General features: G+C 30.0%; 1 protein-coding gene across 1 annotated transcript; it reads right to left on the bottom strand.

Annotated features, from left to right (window-relative positions):
• Positions 1-1010: 1010 nt before the first annotated feature.
• On the bottom strand, positions 1011-9995 carry LOC114253674 (gastrula zinc finger protein XlCGF28.1-like). The gene is made up of 16 exons (XM_028188656.1): positions 9897-9995; positions 9514-9597; positions 7601-7684; positions 6837-6920; positions 6450-6533; positions 6068-6151; positions 5682-5765; positions 4919-5002; positions 4537-4620; positions 4151-4234; positions 3770-3853; positions 3384-3467; positions 3001-3084; positions 2617-2700; positions 1496-1555; positions 1011-1172 (listed from the first exon to the last, which is right to left on the bottom strand). The coding sequence occupies exons 1-16, from the start codon at positions 9993-9995 to the stop codon at positions 1011-1013; spliced, it is 1413 nt and encodes a 470-aa protein (XP_028044457.1).
• Positions 9996-20820: the final 10825 nt, after the last annotated feature.

Genomic DNA, 20820 nt, shown 5'->3' with positions numbered 1-20820 from the left:
CTGCGATGTGAAGCTTGTTAGCCTAAACACATATCATATTAAAATTAAATCCTATTCACACAACCGTTATTTGTCGGTTGTTTAGAATTAGTGCGAAAGCGGCACTGTCTATTGAAATCATAAGGTTCAATTGATAATTATAAAAGAAAATAATGATTTTTTTCTTTTACTATTATCACAAAAAAATTGAATCGATTACATCTGAGTGGTTGTAGGGAAGATTTGATTGATTTTTTAATTTTTCTATCCAGAAGTCTGGTTAAATGTAATAAGAGTGTTTTTTTGGGCATTTTATGATCGCCGTTAAAAGGACACCGTACTAGTTTTCTATAAAAGAACATAACACAATTTGAACTTGTTTTCTGTGTTTCGTCTACAGTTTCTGCGATGTGAAGCTTGTTGGCCTAAACACATATCATATTAAAATTAAATCCTATTCACACAACCGTTATTTGTCGGTTGTTTAGAATTAGTGCGAAAGCGGCACTGTCTATTGAGTTCATAAGGTTCAATTGATCATTATGATAGAAAATAATGATTTTTTTTCTATTACTATTATCAAAAAAAAATTGAATCGATTACATCTGAGTGGTTGTAGGGAAGATTTGATTGATTTTTTAATTTTTCTATCCAGAAGTCTGGTTAAATGTAATAAGAGTGTTTTTTTGGGCATTTTATGATCAGCCGTTAAAAGGACACCGTACTAGTTTTCTATAAAAGAACAAAACACAATTTGAACTTGTTTTCTGTGTTTCGTCTACAGTTTCTGCGATGTGAAGCTTGTTGGCCTAAACACATATCATATTAAAATTAAATCCTATTCACACAACCGTTATTTGTCGGTTGTTTAGAATTAGTGCGAAAGCAGGCACTGTCTATTGAGTTCATAAGGTTCAATTGATCATTATGAAAGAAAATAATGATTTTTTTCTATTACTATTATCAAAAAAAAATTGAATCGATTACATCTGAGTGGTTGTAGGGAAGATTTGATTGATTTTTTAATTTTTCTATCCATGAAGTCTGGTTAAATGTAATAAGAGTGTTTTTTTGGGCATTTTATGATCGCCGTTAAAAGGACACCGTACTAGTTTTCTATAAAAGAACAAAACACAATTTGAACTTGTTTTCTGTGTTTCGTCTACAGTTTCTGTGATGTGAAGCTTGTTGGCCTAAACACATATCATATTAAAATTAAATCCTATTAACACAACCGTTATTTGTCGGTTGTTTAGAATTAGTGCGAAAGCCGGCACTGTCTATTGAGTTCATAAGGTTCAATTGATCATTATGAAAGAAAAAAATGATTTTTTTTCTATTACTATTATCAAAAAAAAATTGTAATCGATTACATCTGAGTGGTTGTAGGGAAGATTTGATTGATTTTTTAATTTTTCTATCCAGAAGTCTGGTTAAATGTAATAAGAGTGTTTTTTGGGCATTTTATGATCGCCGTTAAAAGGACACCGTACTAGTTTTCTATAAAAGAACAAACACAATTTGAACATGTTTTCTGTGTTTCGTCTACAGCTTCTGCGATGTGAAGCTTGTTAGCCTAAACACATATCATATTAAAATTAAATCCTATTCACACAACCGTTATTTGTCGGTTGTTTAGAATTAGTGCGAAAGCGGCACTGTCTATTGAGTTCATAAGGTTCAATTGATAATTATGAAAGAAAATAATGATTTTTTTTCTATTACTATTATCAAAAAAAATTGAATCGATTACATCTGAGTGGTTGTAGGGAAGATTTGATTGATTTTTTAATTTTTCTATCCAGAAGTCTGGTTAAATGTAATAAGAGTGTTTTTTGGGCATTTTATGATCGCCGTTAAAAGGACACCGTACTAGTTTTCTATAAAAGAACAAAACACAATTTGAACATGTTTTCTGTGTTTCGTCTACAGCTTCTGCGATGTGAAGCTTGTTGGCCTAAACACATATCATATTAAAATTAAATCCTATTCACACAACCGTTATTTGTCGGTTGTTTAGAATTAGTGCGAAACGGCACTGTCTATTGAGTTCATAAGGTTCAATTGATAATTATGAAAGAAAATAATGATTTTTTTTTCTATTACTATTATCACAAAAAAATTGAATCGATTACATCTGAGTGGTTGTAGGGAAGATTTGATTGATTTTTTAATTATTTTTATCCAGAAGTCTGGTTAAATGTAATAAGAGTGTTTTTTGGGCATTTTATGATCGCCGTTAAAAGGACACCGTACTAGTTTTCTATAAAAGAACAAAACACAATTTGAACTTGTATTCTGTGTTTCGTCTACAGCTTCTGCGATGTGAAGCTTGTTGGCCTAAACACATATCATATTAAAATTAAATCCTATTAACACAAACGTTATTTGTCGGTTGTTTAGAATTAGTGCGAAAGCGGCACTGTCTATTGAGTTCATAAGGTTCAATTGATCATTATGAAAGAAAATAATGACTTTTTTTCTATTACTATTATCAAAAAAAATTGAATCGATTACATCTGAGTGGTTGTAGGGAAGATTTGATTGATTTTTTAATTATTCTATCCAGAAGTCTGGTTAAATGTAATAAGAGTGTTTTTTGGGCATTTTATGATCGCCGTTAAAAGGACACCGTACTAGTTTTCTATAAAAGAACAAAACACAATTTGAACTTGTTTTCTGTGTTTCGTCTACAGCTTCTGCGATGTGAAGCTTGTTAGCCTAAACACATATCATATTAAAATTAAATCCTATTCACACAACCGTTATTTGTCGGTTGTTTAGAATTAGTGCGAAAGCGGCACTGTCTATTGAGTTCATAAGGTTCAATTGATAATTATAAAAGAAAATAATGATTTTTTTTCTTTTACTATTATCACAAAAAATTGAATCGATTACATCTGAGTGGTTGTAGGGAAGATTTAATTGATTTTTTAATTTTTTTTTATCCAGAATTCTGGTTAAATGTAATAAGAGTGTTTTTTTGGGCATTTTATGATCGCCGTTAAAAGGACACCGTACTAGTTTTCTATAAAAGAACAAAACACAATTTGAACTTGTATTCTGTGTTTCGTGTACAGCTTCTGCGATGTGAAGCTTGTTGGCCTAAACACATATCATATTAAAATTAAATCCTATTAACACAAACGTTATTTGTCGGTTGTTTAGAATTAGTGCGAAAGCGGCACTGTCTATTGAGTTCATAAGGTTCAATTGATCATTATGAAAGAAAATAATGACTTTTTTTCTATTACTATTATCAAAAAAAAATTGAATCGATTACATCTGAGTGGTTGTAGGGAAGATTTGATTGATTTTTTAATTTTTCTATCCAGAAGTCTGGTTAAATGTAATAAGAGTGTTTTTTTGGGCATTTTATGATCGCCGTTAAAAGGACACCGTACTAGTTTTCTATAAAAGAACAAAACACAATTTGAACTTGTTTTCTGTGTTTCGTCTACAGCTTCTGCGATGTGAAGCTTGTTAGCCTAAACACATATCATATTAAAATTAAATCCTATTCACACAACCGTTATTTGTCGGTTGTTTAGAATTAGTGCGAAAGCGGCACTGTCTATTGAGTTCATAAGGTTCAATTGATAATTATAAAAGAAAATAATGATTTTTTTTCTTTTACTATTATCACAAAAAAATTGAATCGATTACATCTGAGTGGTTGTAGGGAAGATTTAATTGATTTTTTAATTTTTTTTTTATCCAGAATTCTGGTTAAATGTAATAAGAGTGTTTTTTTGGGCATTTTATGATCGCCGTTAAAAGGACACCGTACTAGTTTTCTATAAAAGAACAAAACACAATTTGAACTTGTATTCTGTGTTTCGTGTACAGCTTCTGCGATGTGAAGCTTGTTGGCCTAAACACATATCATATTAAAATTAAATCCTATTAACACAAACGTTATTTGTCGGTTGTTTAGAATTAGTGCGAAAGCGGCACTGTCTATTGAGTTCATAAGGTTCAATTGATCATTATGAAAGAAAATAATGATTTTTTTTCTATTACTATTATCAAAAAAAATTGAATCGATTACATCTGAGTGGTTGTAGGGAAGATTTGATTGATTTTTTAATTTTTCTATCCAGAAGTCTGGTTAAATGTAATAAGAGTGTTTTTTGGGCATTTTATGATCGCCGTTAAAAGGACACCGTACTAGTTTTCTATAAAAGAACAAAACACAATTTGAACATGTTTTCTGTGTTTCGTCTACAGCTTCTGCGATGTGAAGCTTGTTAGCCTAAACACATATCATATTAAAATTAAATCCTATTCACACAACCGTTATTTGTCGGTTGTTTAGAATTAGTGCGAAAGCGGCACTGTCTATTGAGTTCATAAGGTTCAATTGATAATTATAAAAGAAAATAATGATTTTTTTTCTTTTACTATTATCACAAAAAAATTGAATCGATTACATCTGAGTGGTTGTAGGGAAGATTTAATTGATTTTTTAATTTTTTTTTTATCCAGAATTCTGGTTAAATGTAATAAGAGTGTTTTTTTGGGCATTTTATGATCGCCGTTAAAAGGACACCGTACTAGTTTTCTATAAAAGAACAAAACACAATTTGAACTTGTATTCTGTGTTTCGTGTACAGCTTCTGCGATGTGAAGCTTGTTGGCCTAAACACATATCATATTAAAATTAAATCCTATTAACACAAACGTTATTTGTCGGTTGTTTAGAATTAGTGCGAAAGCGGCACTGTCTATTGAGTTCATAAGGTTCAATTGATCATTATGAAAGAAAATAATGATTTTTTTTCTATTACTATTATCAAAAAAATATTGAATCGATTACATCTGAGTGGTTGTAGGGAAGATTTGATTGATTTTTTAATTTTTCTATCCAGAAGTCTGGTTAAATGTAATAAGAGTGTTTTTTGGGCATTTTATGATCGCCGTTAAAAGGACACCGTACTAGTTTTCTATAAAAGAACAAAACACAATTTGAACATGTTTTCTGTGTTTCATCTACAGCTTCTGCGATGTGAAGCTTGTTGGCCTAAACACATATCATATTAAAATTAAATCCTATTAACACAAACGTTATTTGTCGGTTGTTTAGAATTAGTGCGAAAGCGGCACTGTCTATTGAGTTCATAAGGTTCAATTGATCATTATGAAAGAAAATAATGATTTTTTTTCTATTACTATTATCAAAAAAATATTGAATCGATTACATCTGAGTGGTTGTAGGGAAGATTTGATTGATTTTTTAATTTTTCTATCCAGAAGTCTGGTTAAATGTAATAAGAGTGTTTTTTGGGCATTTTATGATCGCCGTTAAAAGGACACCGTACTAGTTTTCTATAAAAGAACAAAACACAATTTGAACATGTTTTCTGTGTTTCATCTACAGCTTCTGCGATGTGAAGCTTGTTGGCCTTAACACATATCATATTAAAATTAAATCCTATTCACACAACCGTTATTTGTCGGTTGTTTAGAATTAGTGCGAAAGCGGCACTGTCTATTGAGTTCATAAGGTTCAATTGATCATTATGAAAGAAAATAATGATTTTTTTTCTATTACTATTATCAAAAAAAATTGAATCGATTACATCTGAGTGGTTGTAGGGAAGATTTGATTGATTTTTTAATTTTTCTATCCAGAAGTCTGGTTAAATGTAATAAGAGTGTTTTTTGGGCATTTTATGATCGCCGTTAAAAGGACACCGTACTAGTTTTCTATAAAAGAACAAAACACAATTTGAACATGTTTTCTGTGTTTCGTCTACAGCTTCTGCGATGTGAAGCTTGTTAGCCTAAACACATATCATATTAAAATTAAATCCTATTCACACAACCGTTATTTGTCGGTTGTTTAGAATTAGTGCGAAAGCGGCACTGTCTATTGAGTTCATAAGGTTCAATTGATAATTATAAAAGAAAATAATGATTTTTTTTCTTTTACTATTATCACAAAAAAATTGAATCGATTACATCTGAGTGGTTGTAGGGAAGATTTAATTGATTTTTTAATTTTTTTTTTATCCAGAATTCTGGTTAAATGTAATAAGAGTGTTTTTTTGGGCATTTTATGATCGCCGTTAAAAGGACACCGTACTAGTTTTCTATAAAAGAACAAAACACAATTTGAACTTGTATTCTGTGTTTCGTGTACAGCTTCTGCGATGTGAAGCTTGTTGGCCTAAACACATATCATATTAAAATTAAATCCTATTAACACAAACGTTATTTGTCGGTTGTTTAGAATTAGTGCGAAAGCGGCACTGTCTATTGAGTTCATAAGGTTCAATTGATCATTATGAAAGAAAATAATGATTTTTTTTTTATTACTATTATCAAAAAAAAATTGAATCGATTACATCTGAGTGGTTGTAGGGAAGATTTGATTGATTTTTTAATTTTTCTATCCAGAAGTATGGTTAAATGTAATAAGAGTGTTTTTTGGGCATTTTATGATCGCCGTTAAAAGGACACCGTACTAGTTTTCTATAAAAGAACAAAACACAATTTGAACATGTTTTCTGTGTTTCGTCTACAGCTTCTGCGATGTGAAGCTTGTTAGCCTAAACACATATCATATTAAAATTAAATCCTATTCACACAACCGTTATTTGTCGGTTGTTTAGAATTAGTGCGAAAGCGGCACTGTCTATTGAGTTCATAAGGTTCAATTGATAATTATAAAAGAAAATAACGATTTTTTTTCTTTTACTATTATCACAAAAAAATTGAATCGATTACATCTGAGTGGTTGTAGGGAAGATTTAATTGATTTTTTAATTTTTTTTTTTATCCAGAATTCTGGTTAAATGTAATAAGAGTGTTTTTTTGGGCATTTTATGATCGCCGTTAAAAGGACACCGTACTAGTTTTCTATAAAAGAACAAAACACAATTTGAACTTGTATTCTGTGTTTCGTGTACAGCTTCTGCGATGTGAAGCTTGTTGGCCTAAACACATATCATATTAAAATTAAATCCTATTAACACAAACGTTATTTGTCGGTTGTTTAGAATTAGTGCGAAAGCGGCACTGTCTATTGAGTTCATAAGGTTCAATTGATCATTATGAAAGAAAATAATGATTTTTTTTCTATTACTATTATCAAAAAAAAATTGAATCGATTACATCTGAGTGGTTGTAGGGAAGATTTGATTGATTTTTTAATTTTTCTATCCAGAAGTCTGGTTAAATGTAATAAGAGTGTTTTTTGGGCATTTTATGATCGCCGTTAAAAGGACACCGTACTAGTTTTCTATAAAAGAACAAAACACAATTTGAACATGTTTTCTGTGTTTCATCTACAGCTTCTGCGATGTGAAGCTTGTTGGCCTTAACACATATCATATTAAAATTAAATCCTATTCACACAACCGTTATTTGTCGGTTGTTTAGAATTAGTGCGAAAGCGGCACTGTCTATTGAGTTCATAAGGTTCAATTGATAATCATGAATGAAAATAATGATTTTTTTTCTTTGACTATTATCAAAAAAAAATTGAATCGATTACATCTGAGTGGTTGTAGGGAAGATTTGATTGATTTTTTAATTATTCTATCCAGAAGTCTGGTTAAATGTAATAAGAGTGTTTTTTGGGCATTTTATGATCGCCGTTAAAAGGACACCGTACTAGTTTTCTATAAAAGAACAAAACACAATTTGAACATGTTTTCTGTGTTTCATCTACAGCTTCTGCGATGTGAAGCTTGTTGGCCTAAACACATATCATATTAAAATTAAATCCTATTAACACAAACGTTATTTGTCGGTTGTTTAGAATTAGTGCGAAAGCGGCACTGTCTATTGAGTTCATAAGGTTCAATTGATCATTATGAAAGAAAATAATGATTTTTTTTCTATTACTATTATCAAAAAAAAATTGAATCGATTACATCTGAGTGGTTGTAGGGAAGATTTTATTGATTTTTTAATTTTTCTATCCAGAAGTCTGGTTAAATGTAATAAGAGTGTTTTTTTGGGCATTTTATGATCGCCGTTAAAAGGACACCGTACTAATTTTCAATAAAAGAAAAAAACACAATTTGAACTTGTTTTCTGTGTTTCGTCTACAGTTTCTGCGATGTGAAGCATGTTGGCCTAAACACATATCATATTAAAATTAAATCCTATTCACACAACCGTTATTTGTCGGTTGTTTAGAATTAGTGCGAAAGCGGCACTGTCTATTGAGTTCATAAGGTTCAATTGATCATTATGAAAGAAAATAATGATTTTTTTTCTATTACTATTATCAAAAAAAAATTGAATCGATTACATCTGAGTGGTTGTAGGGAAGATTTTATTGATTTTTTAATTTTTCTATCCAGAAGTCTGGTTAAATGTAATAAGAGTGTTTTTTTGGGCATTTTATGATCGCCGTTAAAAGGACACCGTACTAATTTTCTATAAAAGAACAAAACACAATTTGAACTTGTTTTCTGTGTTTCGTCTACAGTTTCTGCGATGTGAAGCTTGTTGGCCTAAACACATATCATATTAATATTAAATCCTATTCACACAACCGTTATTTGTCGGTTGTTTAGAATTAGTGCGAAAGCGGCACTGTCTATTGAGTTCATAAGGTTCAATTGATAATAATGAAAGAAAATTATGATTTTTTTTCTATTACTATTATCAAAAAAAAATTGAATCGATTACATCTGAGTGGTTGTAGGGAAGATTTTATTGATTTTTTAATTTTTCTATCCAGAAGTCTGGTTAAATGTAATAAGAGTGTTTTTTTGGGCATTTTATGATCGCCGTTAAAAGGACACCGTACTAATTTTCTATAAAAGAACAAAACACAATTTGAACTTGTTTTCTGTGTTTCGTCTACAGTTTCTGCGATGTGAAGCTTGTTGGCCTAAACACATATCATATTAATATTAAATCCTATTCACACAACCGTTATTTGTCGGTTGTTTAGAATTAGTGCGAAAGCGGCACTGTCTATTGAGTTCATAAGGTTCAATTGATAATAATGAAAGAAAATAATGATTTTTTTTCTTTTACTATTATCAAAAAAAAATTGAATCGATTACATCTGAGTGGTTGTAGGGAAGATTTGATTGATTTTTTAATTATTCTATCCAGAAGTCTGGTTAAATGTAATAAGAGTGTTTTTTTGGGCATTTTATGATCGCCGTTAAAAGGACACCGTACTAATTTTCTATAAAAGAACAAAACACAATTTGAACTTGTTTTCTGTGTTTCGTCTACAGTTTCTGCGATGTGAAGCTTGTTGGCCTAAACACATATCATATTAATATTAAATCCTATTCACACAACCGTTATTTGTCGGTTGTTTAGAATTAGTGCGAAAGCGGCACTGTCTATTGAGTTCATAAGGTTCAATTGATAATTATGAAAGAAAATAATGATTTTTTTTCTTTTACTATTATCAAAAAAAATTGAATCGATTACATCTGAGTGGTTGTAGGGAAGATTTGATTGATTTTTTAATTATTCTATCCAGAAGTCTGGTTAAATGTAATAAGAGTGTTTTTTGGGCATTTTATGATCGCCGTTAAAAGGACACCGTACTAGTTTTCTATAAAAGAACAAAACACAATTTGAACATGTTTTCTGTGTTTCGTCTACAGCTTCTGCGATGTGAAGCTTGTTAGCCTAAACACATATCATATTAAAATTAAATCCTATTCACACAACCGTTATTTGTCGGTTGTTTAGAATTAGTGCGAAAGCGGCACTGTCTATTGAGTTCATAAGGTTCAATTGATCATTATGAAAGAAAATAATGATTTTTTTTCTATTACTATTATCAAAAAAAAATTGAATCGATTACATCTGAGTGGTTGTAGGGAAGATTTGATTGATTTTTTAATTTTTCTATCCAGAAGTCTGGTTAAATGTAATAAGAGTGTTTTTTTGGGCATTTTATGATCGCCGTTAAAAGGACACCGTACTAGTTTTCTATAAAAGAACAAAACACAATTTGAACTTGTTTTCTGTGTTTCATCTACAGCTTCTGCGATGTGAAGCTTGTTGGCCTTAACACATATCATATTAAAATTAAATCCTATTCACACAATCGTTATATGTCGGTTGTTTAGAATTAGTGCGAAACCGGCACTGTCTATTGAGTTCATAAGGTTCAATTGATCATTATGAAAGAAAATAATGATTTTTTTTCTATTACTATTATCAAAAAAAAATTGAATCGATTACATCTGAGTGGTTGTAGGGAAGATTTTATTGATTTTTTAATTTTTCTATCCAGAAGTCTGGTTAAATGTAATAAGAGTGTTTTTTTGGGCATTTTATGATCGCCGTTAAAAGGACACCGTACTAATTTTCTATAAAAGAACAAAACACAATTTGAACTTGTTTTCTGTGTTTCGTCTACAGTTTCTGCGATGTGAAGCTTGTTGGCCTAAACACATATCATATTAATATTAAATCCTATTCACACAACCGTTATTTGTCGGTTGTTTAGAATTAGTGCGAAAGCGGCACTGTCTATTGAGTTCATAAGGTTCAATTGATAATTATGAAAGAAAATAATGATTTTTTTTCTTTTACTATTATCAAAAAAAAATTGAATCGATTACATCTGAGTGGTTGTAGGGAAGATTTGATTGATTTTTTAATTATTCTATCCAGAAGTCTGGTTAAATGTAATAAGAGTGTTTTTTGGGCATTTTATGATCGCCGTTAAAAGGACACCGTACTAGTTTTCTATAAAAGAACAAAACACAATTTGAACATGTTTTCTGTGTTTCGTCTACAGCTTCTGCGATGTGAAGCTTGTTAGCCTAAACACATATCATATTAAAATTAAATCCTATTCACACAACCGTTATTTGTCGGTTGTTTAGAATTAGTGCGAAAGCGGCACTGTCTATTGAGTTCATAAGGTTCAATTGATCATTATGAAAGAAAATAATGATTTTTTTTCTATTACTATTATCAAAAAAAAATTGAATCGATTACATCTGAGTGGTTGTAGGGAAGATTTGATTGATTTTTTAATTTTTCTATCCAGAAGTCTGGTTAAATGTAATAAGAGTGTTTTTTTGGGCATTTTATGATCGCCGTTAAAAGGACACCGTACTAGTTTTCTATAAAAGAACAAAACACAATTTGAACTTGTTTTCTGTGTTTCATCTACAGCTTCTGCGATGTGAAGCTTGTTGGCCTTAACACATATCATATTAAAATTAAATCCTATTCACACAATCGTTATATGTCGGTTGTTTAGAATTAGTGCGAAACCGGCACTGTCTATTGAGTTCATAAGGTTCAATTGATAATCATGAATGAAAATAATGATTTTTTTTCTTTGACTATTATCAAAAAAAAATTGAATCGATTACATCTGAGTGGTTGTAGGGAAGATTTGATTGATTTTTTAATTATTCTATCCAGAAGTCTGGTTAAATGTAATAAGAGTGTTTTTTGGGCATTTTATGATCGCCGTTAAAAGGACACCGTACTAGTTTTCTATAAAAGAACAAAACACAATTTGAACATGTTTTCTGTGTTTCGTCTACAGCTTCTGCGATGTGAAGCTTGTTAGCCTAAACACATATAATATTAAAATTAAATCCTATTCACACAACCGTTATTTGTCGGTTGTTTAGAATTAGTGCGAAAGCGGCACTGTCTATTGAGTTCATAAGGTTCAATTGATCATTATGAAAGAAAATAATGATTTTTTTTCTATTACTATTATCAAAAAAAAATTGAATCGATTACATCTGAGTGGTTGTAGGGAAGATTTTATTGATTTTTTAATTTTTCTATCCAGAAGTCTGGTTAAATGTAATAAGAGTGTTTTTTTGGGCATTTTATGATCGCCGTTAAAAGGACACCGTACTAATTTTCTATAAAAGAAAAAAACACAATTTGAACTTGTTTTCTGTGTTTCGTCTACAGTTTCTGCGATGTGAAGCTTGTTGGCCTAAACACATATCATATTAATATTAAATCCTATTCACACAACCGTTATTTGTCGGTTGTTTAGAATTAGTGCGAAAGCGGCACTGTCTATTGAGTTCATAAGGTTCAATTGATAATTATGAAAGAAAATAATGATTTTTTTTCTTTTACTATTATCAAAAAAAAATTGAATCGATTACATCTGAGTGGTTGTAGGGAAGATTTGATTGATTTTTTAATTTTTCTATCCAGAAGTCTGGTTAAATGTAATAAGAGTGTTTTTTGGGCATTTTATGATCGCCGTTAAAAGGACACCGTACTAGTTTTCTATAAAAGAACAAAACACAATTTGAACATGTTTTCTGTGTTTCGTCTACAGCTTCTGCGATGTGAAGCTTGTTAGCCTAAACACATATCATATTAAAATTAAATCCTATTCACACAACCGTTATTTGTCGGTTGTTTAGAATTAGTGCGAAAGCGGCACTGTCTATTGAGTTCATAAGGTTCAATTGATCATTATGAAAGAAAATAATGATTTTTTTTCTATTACTATTATCAAAAAAAAATTGAATCGATTACATCTGAGTGGTTGTAGGGAAGATTTGATTGATTTTTTAATTTTTCTATCCAGAAGTCTGGTTAAATGTAATAAGAGTGTTTTTTTGGGCATTTTATGATCGCCGTTAACACATTCGAGACGGTCCGTCATAATCTAAAAGTTACGTTTGAGACGCGTAACGTATCTGGCGCGTTACAATATTTTACTTATAAAAGACGAATCACGCGTCTCGCGCGTTGTGTCTACTATCGAATTTTAAAAATCGATATAAAATCATATACTCACACCATTGTTTTCATACGACAATCAATCGATAAGTAATATCGTAAAGATTTTTTATATAAAAAGAATAAATTATTTGCTCCACGTGGAGCGTCTCTGGAATTTGATTCGAATCGCCTATTGGCTGTTAATAATAGTTGTTTTCAATTAATAATTTTATCAAAATAATATTTTTCATTTTCTTGGGCTGTCGTGTGTCGGCTTGACGGAGTTTGTTGACGGAGTTTGTTCCTAAATGGTAATACTATTTTATTTATATAATTTTATGTGTATAGACACGCATATTACGTATTATACGTCATAATATTGTCTTGTTATCGAATTATTTCTAAAATAAAATAGACGCTGTATACATTTGATTTTTATTCAGAGCGTGATTAGTAAATAATTTACGTTTAATATTTTATTATTTTTACACTGAAAAATGTCTAAAAAAATTAACGACCAAGACATAAGTCGTATGTTAGATGAATTTATGGATGATAGTGGATCTGATAGAGAAGATGATAATGTTGATAATAATAGTTCTGACGAGGACACGTGTGAAGCTGTTTATACGAATTTGTTACCGGTTGCATTTGAAAATGAATGTGCAAATCTTTTTGAAAATCTTGTTGAAATGGTTGACAATATTGATAATGATTTAACTGTTCCAATTACTGATAATAGAAGGCAAAATATGAATGAAGTACCAATAGAAAATATTGAGAGTAATTATGACAATATAGCTGAGGAATGGGGTTTTGATGACACCATAGACGAAATTCAACATGAAAATTTTATACAAAATCATGATAATAATGAACCTTTTTTAACAAATAGAGATATAGAAAGACGTTCAATTGAAAGTACAGAACCTGTTATATGTGAATGGGAAAGAGTAAATCCTGAACCTCAACCTCACGTATTTACGTCAATGTCAGGTGTCTCAGATGAAGTACTTGGTAAATCAACTGAAATAGAGTTTTTTAGTATTTTTTTCCCAGATAATTTAATTAAATTAATAAAAAAAGAAACTAATAGGTATGCATACTCGATTATTCGATCTCTTCGACGAAAAAATATGCTGAAACAAAATTCTATTTGGCATAAATGGAAACCAGTTAATATTTCTGAAATATATAGTTTTTTTTCAATCATTCTTCATATGTCTATAATACCAAAACCACATATCAAAGACTTTTGGTCGAAGAATGCATTTATTCATAGCACATTTGCGTCAAAGCTAATGACTAGAGATCGTTTCTCATCGATTTTTTCAATGTTGCATTTGAATAATAATGCAAATTATATTTCAAGAGGTAAAGAAAATCATGACAGTTTATTTAAAATCCGTCCTTATATTGATTTAATCAATAAAAAAACAGTTGAGTCATATCAACCTGGTCAAAATTTGACTATTGACGAAGGTATGTGTCCATTTAGAGGTCGTATACATTTCAGAGTTTATATGAAAAATAAACCACATAAATACGGTATGAAATTATATATTCTATCAGATCCTCTTACAGGATATACTTTAAAATTTGAAATTTATTCTGGTAAAAATCAAAAAGATAATTCGATAATTGCTTTGTTTGATAGACTTTTAGAAGAGTATTATTATAAAGGTCACACTGTGTACATGGATAGATTTTATACAAGCCCAGCACTTCTAAATGCTCTTTGGAAAAAAAATACAAATGGTGTAGGTACGGTTATGTCTAACCGTAAAGGACTACCTAAAGAAGTAGTAAAGGAAAAATTACAAAAAGGTGAAATGACATATTCGAAACAAGGTCCTTTGGTATGTATCAAATGGAGAGATACAAGAGACGTGTTGATGTTATCAACAGCTCATTCAGCAGATATGAAACAAGTCTCAGTTAGATCTAAAACTGGTGAACTTCTTAAGTTTAAACCTAATTCTATTATTGACTACAATATAAACAAAACAGGTGTTGATCACGGAGATCAAATGGTTTCATATTATCCATTTCAGAGAAAAAGTTTAAAATGGTGGAAAAAAATGTTCTTTCATTTATTTATGGTAACAGTTGTAAATAGTTACATATTGAAGAACAGAGTAAACCAACACAAAAAAATAACATTAAGGACATTTATAATTAATTTGGGCTTACAACTGGCAGAAAAAAGTGGCTATAATCAAGACAACTATAATGATACGGTTACAAATCGGCTGTCAGGACGACATTTTATTGCACGTATACCATCAACAGCATCAAAGCAAAATCCAAGAAGAGTCTGTAAAGTTTGTGCCGATAAAATAAAATATATAAGTGGCAAAAGAGGAAGAAAAGAAACTTCGTTTTATTGCAAACAGTGTGATACACCGTTATGTATTGAGGATTGTTTTGAAAAATATCACACTATAAATAATTATTGGTTGTAAATTAAAATCATTATTAGTATTAACACATTTTATATAGGAATTTTCAGTAATTTTATTATTTTTTTTTAACTTGTTTTATACTACACATGAATCCTGAAGTAGTATGAATATTAAGATTATTTTTTATAAATTTGTTTTTATATTTAAGTTTTTTGGTAATAAATAAATTATGTTATTTATTTTGAATTTATGAATAAAGAAAAATGTTATTTTTGAAGTTTTATATTAAAAAAAAATCGGTCGACTTTTTTTTTTTGTCATTTTTGATCGTGTTTTGACCGGTAAGAAAAATATGAAGTATTTAAGTTATGAAAATTATTTTTTTTTTTTTAAAACTACAACATTTTTACTATATTATAGTGAAAAAACCATAAAAGTTTATTAAAATGCGAAAGCATAATAATTGTACGAAAATTGGTAAAAACTGTTCGTCTCCAGGGGAAAAAAGGAGCGAAAATGTTCCGTCTCCATTGTACATAGTTGTATCACGCGCCTCGCGCGTGATTCGTCTCGAATGTGTTAAAAGGACACCGTACTAGTTTTCTATAAAAGAACAAAACACAATTTGAACTTGTTTTCTGTGTTTCATCTACAGCTTCTGCGATGTGAAGCTTGTTGGCCTTAACACATATCATATTAAAATTAAATCCTATTCACACAATCGTTATATGTCGGTTGTTTAGAATTAGTGCGAAGCCGGCACTGTCTATTGAGTTCATAAGGTTCAATTGATAATCATGAATGAAAATAATGATTTTTTTTCTTTGTCTATTATCAAAAAAAAATTGAATCGATTACATCTGAGTGGTTGTAGGGAAGATTTGATTGATTTTTTAATTATTCTATCCAGAAGTCTGGTTAAATGTAATAAGAGTGTTTTTTGGGCATTTTATGATCGCCGTTAAAAGGACACCGTACTAGTTTTCTATAAAAGAACAAAACACAATTTGAACATGTTTTCTGTGTTTCGTCTACAGCTTCTGCGATGTGAAGCTTGTTAGCCTAAACACATATTATATTAAAATTAAATCCTATTCACACAACCGTTATTTGTCGGTTGTTTAGAATAAGTGCGAAAGCGGCACTGTCTATTGAGTTCATAAGGTTCAATTGATAATTATAAAAGAAAATAATGATTTTTTTTCTTTTACTATTATCACAAAAAAATTGAATCGATTACATCTGAGTGGTTGTAGGGAAGATTTAATTGATTTTTTAATTTTTTTTTTTATCCAGAATTCTGGTTAAATGTAATAAGAGTGTTTTTTTGGGCATTTTATGATCGCCGTTAAAAGGACACCGTACTAGTTTTCTATAAAAGAACAAAACACAATTTGAACTTGTTTTCTGTGTTTCGTCTACAGTTTCTGCGATGTGAAGCATGTTGGCCTAAACACATATCATATTAAAATTAAATCCTATTCACACAACCGTTATTTGTCGGTTGTTTAGAATTAGTGCGAAAGCGGCACTGTCTATTGAGTTCATAAGGTTCAATTGATAATTATGAAAGAAAATAATGATTTTTTTTCTTTTACTATTATCAAAAAAAAATTGAATCGATTATATCTGAGTGGTTGTAGGGAAGATTTGATTGATTTTTTAATTATTCTATCCAGAAGTCTGGTTAAATGTAATAAGAGTGTTTTTTGGGCATTTTATGATCGCCGTTAAAAGGACACCGTACTAGTTTTCTATAAAAGAACAAAACACAATTTGAACTTGTATTCTGTGTTTCGTGTACAGCTTCTGCGATGTGAAGCTTGTTGGCCTAAACACATATCATATTAAAATTAAATCCTATTAACACAAACGTTATTTGTCGGTTGTTTAGAATTAGTGCGAAAGCGGCACTGTCTATTGAGTTCATAAGGTTCAATTGATCATTATGAAAGAAAATAATGATTTTTTTTCTATTACTATTATCAAAAAAAATTGAATCGATTACATCTGAGTGGTTGTAGGGAAGATTTTATTGATTTTTTAATTTTTCTATCCAGAAGTCTGGTTAAATGTAATAAGAGTGTTTTTTTGGGCATTTTATGATCGCCGTTAAAAGGACACCGTACTAATTTTCTATAAAAGAACAAAACACAATTTGAACTTGTTTTCTGTGTTTCGTCTACAGTTTCTGCGATGTGAAGCTTGTTGGCCTAAACACATATCATATTAAAATTAAATCCTATTCACACAACCGTTATTTGTCGGTTGTTTAGAATTAGTGCGAAAGCGGCACTGTCTATTGAGTTCAAAAGGTTCAATTGATAATTATGAAAGAAAATAATGATTTTTTTTCTTTTACTATTATCAAAAAAAAATTGAATCGATTACATCTGAGTGATTGTAGGGAAGATTTGATTGATTTATTAATTTTTCTATCCAGAAGTCTGGTTAAATGTAATAAGAGTGTTTTATTGGGCATTTTATGATCGCCGTTAAAAGGACACCGTACTAGTTTTCTATAAAAGAACAAAACACAATTTGAACTTGTTTTCTGTATTTCGTCTAAAGTTTCTGCGATGTGAAGCTTGTTGGCCTAAACCATATCATATTTAAATTAAATCCTATTCACACAACCGTTATTTGTCGGTTGTTTAGAATTAGTGCGAAAGCGGCACTGTCTATTGAGTTCATAAGGATCAATTGATCATTATGAAAGAAAATAATGATTTCTTTTATAGAAAACTAGTACGGTGTCCTTTTAACGGTGATCATAAAATGCCCAAAAAAACACTCTTATTACATTTAAACAGACTTCTGGATAGAAAAATTAAAAAATCAATCAAATCTTCCCTACAACCATTCAGATGTAATCGATTCAATTTTTTTTTGATATTAATAAAAGAAAAAAAATCATTATTTTCTTTCATAATTAGCAATTGAACCTTATGAACTCAATAGACAGTGCCGCTTTCGCACTTATTCTAAACAACCGACAAATAACGGTTGTGTGAATAGGATTTAATTTTAATATGATATGTGTTTAGGCCAACAAGCTTCACATCGCAGAAACTGTAGACGAAACACAAAAAACAAGTTCAAATTGTGTTTTGTTCTTTTATAGAAAACTAGTACGCTGTCCTTTTAACGGTGATCACAAAATGCCCAAAAAAAACACTCTTATTACATTTAAACAGACTCCTGGATAGAAAAATTAAAAAATCAATCAAATCTTCCCTACAATCACTCAGATGTAATCGATTCAATTTTTTTTTAATAATAGTAAAAGAAAAAAAATCATTATTTTCTTTCATGATTATCAATAGAACCTTATGAACTCAATAGACAGTGCCGGTTTCGCACTAATTCTAAACAACCGACATATAACGATTCTGTGAATAGGATTTAATTTTAATATGATATGTGTTTAGGCCAACAAGCTTCTCATCGCAGAAAATGTAGACAAAACACAGAAAACAAGTTCAAATTGTGTTTTGTTCTTTTATAGAAAACTAGTACGCTGTCCTTTTAACGGTGATCATAAAATGCCCAAAAAAACACTCTTATTACATTTAAACAGACTTCTGGAAAGAAAAATTAAAAAATCAATCAAATCTTCCCTACAACCACTCAGATGTAATCGATTCAATTTTTTTTTGATAATAGTAAAAGAAAAAAAATCATTATTTTCTTTCATAATTATCAATTGAACCTTATTAACTCAATAGACAGTGCCGCTTTCGCACTAATTCTAAACAACCGACAAATAAAGATTGTGTGAATAGGATTTAATTTTAATATGATATGTGTTTAGGCCAACAAGCTTCACATCGCAGAAACTGTAGACGAAACACAGAAAACAAGTTCAAATTGTGTTTTGTTCTTTTATAGAAAACTAGTACGGTGTCCTTTTAATGGTGATCATAAAATGCCCAAAAAAAACACTCTTATTACATTTAAACAGACTTCTGGAAAGAAAAATTAAAAAATCAATCAAATCTTCCCTACAACCACTCAGATGTAATCGGTTCAATTTTTTTTTGATAATAGTAACAGAAAAAAAATCATTATTTTCTTTCATAATTATCATTTGAACCTTATGAACTCAATAGACAGTGCCGCTTTCGCACTAATTCTAAACAACCGACATATAACGATTGTGTGAATAGGATTTAATTTTAATATGATATGTGTTTAGGCCAACAAGCTTCACATCGCAGAAACTGTAGACGAAACACAGAAAACAAGTTCAAATTGTGTTTTGTTCATTTATAGAAAACTAGTACGCTGTCCATTTAATGGTGATCATAAAATGCCCAAAAAAAACACTCTTATTACATTTAAACAGACTTCTGGAAAGAAAAATTAAAAAATCAATCAAATCTTCCCTACAACCACTCAGATGTAATCGATTCAAATTTTTTTTGATAATAGTAAAAGAAAAAAAATCATAATTTTCTTTCATAATTATCAATTGAACCTTATGAACTCAATAGACAGTGCCGGTTTCGCACTAATTCTAAACAACCAACATATAACGATTGTGTGAATAGGATTTAATTTTAATATGATATGTGTTTAGGCCAACAAGCTTCACATCGCAGAAACTATAGTCGAAACACAGAAAACAAGTTCAAATTGTGTTTTGTTCTTTTATAGAAAACTAGTACGCTGTCCATTTAATGGTGATCATAAAATGCCCAAAAAAACACTCTTATTACATTTAACCAGACTTCTGGATAGAAAAATTAAAAAATCAATCAAATCTTCCCTACAACCACTCAGATGTAATCGGTTCAATTTTTTTTTGATAATAGTAACAGAAAAAAAATCATTATTTTCTTTCATAATTATCATTTGAACCTTATGAACTCAATAGACAGTGCCGCTTTCGCACTAATTCTAAACAACCGACAAATAAAGATAGTGTGAATAGGATTTAATTTTAATATGATATGTGTTTAGGCCAACAAGCTTCACATCGCAGAAACTGTAGACGAAACACAGAAAACAAGTTCAAATTGTGTTTTGTTCTTTTATAGAAAACTAGTACGCTGTCCATTTAATGGTGATCATAAAATGCCCAAAAAAAACACTCTTATTACATTTAAACAGACTTCTGGAAAGAAAAATTAAAAAATCAATCAAATCTTCCCTACAACCACTCAGATGTAATCGATTCAATTTTTTTTTGATAATAGTAAAAGAAAAAAAATCATTATTTTCTTTCATAATTATCATTTGAACCTTATGAACTCAATAGACAGTGCCGCTTTCGCACTAATTCTAAACAACCGACAAATAAAGATTGTGTGAATAGGATTTAATTTTAATATGATATGTGTTTAGGCCAACAAGCTTCACATCGCAGAAACTGTAGACGAAACACAGAAAACAAGTTCAAATTGTGTTTTGTTCTTTTATAGAAAACTAGTACGCTGTCCATTTAATGGTGATCATAAAATGCCCAAAAAAAACACTCTTATTACATTTAAACAGACTTCTGGAAAGAAAAATTAAAAAATCAATCAAATCTTCCCTACAACCACTCAGATGTAATCGGTTCAATTTTTTTTTGATAATAGTAACAGAAAAAAAATCATTATTTTCTTTCATAATTATCATTTGAACCTTATGAACTCAATAGACAGTGCCGCTTTCGCACTAATTCTAAACAACCGACAAATAAAGATTGTGTGAATAGGATTTAATTTTAATATGATATGTGTTTAGGCCAACAAGCTTCACATCGCAGAAACTGTAGACGAAACAC

The sequence above is a fragment of the Rhopalosiphum maidis genome, chromosome 3 (assembly GCF_003676215.2).
Source record: "Rhopalosiphum maidis isolate BTI-1 chromosome 3, ASM367621v3, whole genome shotgun sequence".
In the NCBI taxonomy this organism is placed as follows: Eukaryota; Metazoa; Arthropoda; class Insecta; order Hemiptera; family Aphididae; genus Rhopalosiphum; species Rhopalosiphum maidis.
This window is presented reverse-complemented; position numbering and strand designations above follow the sequence as displayed.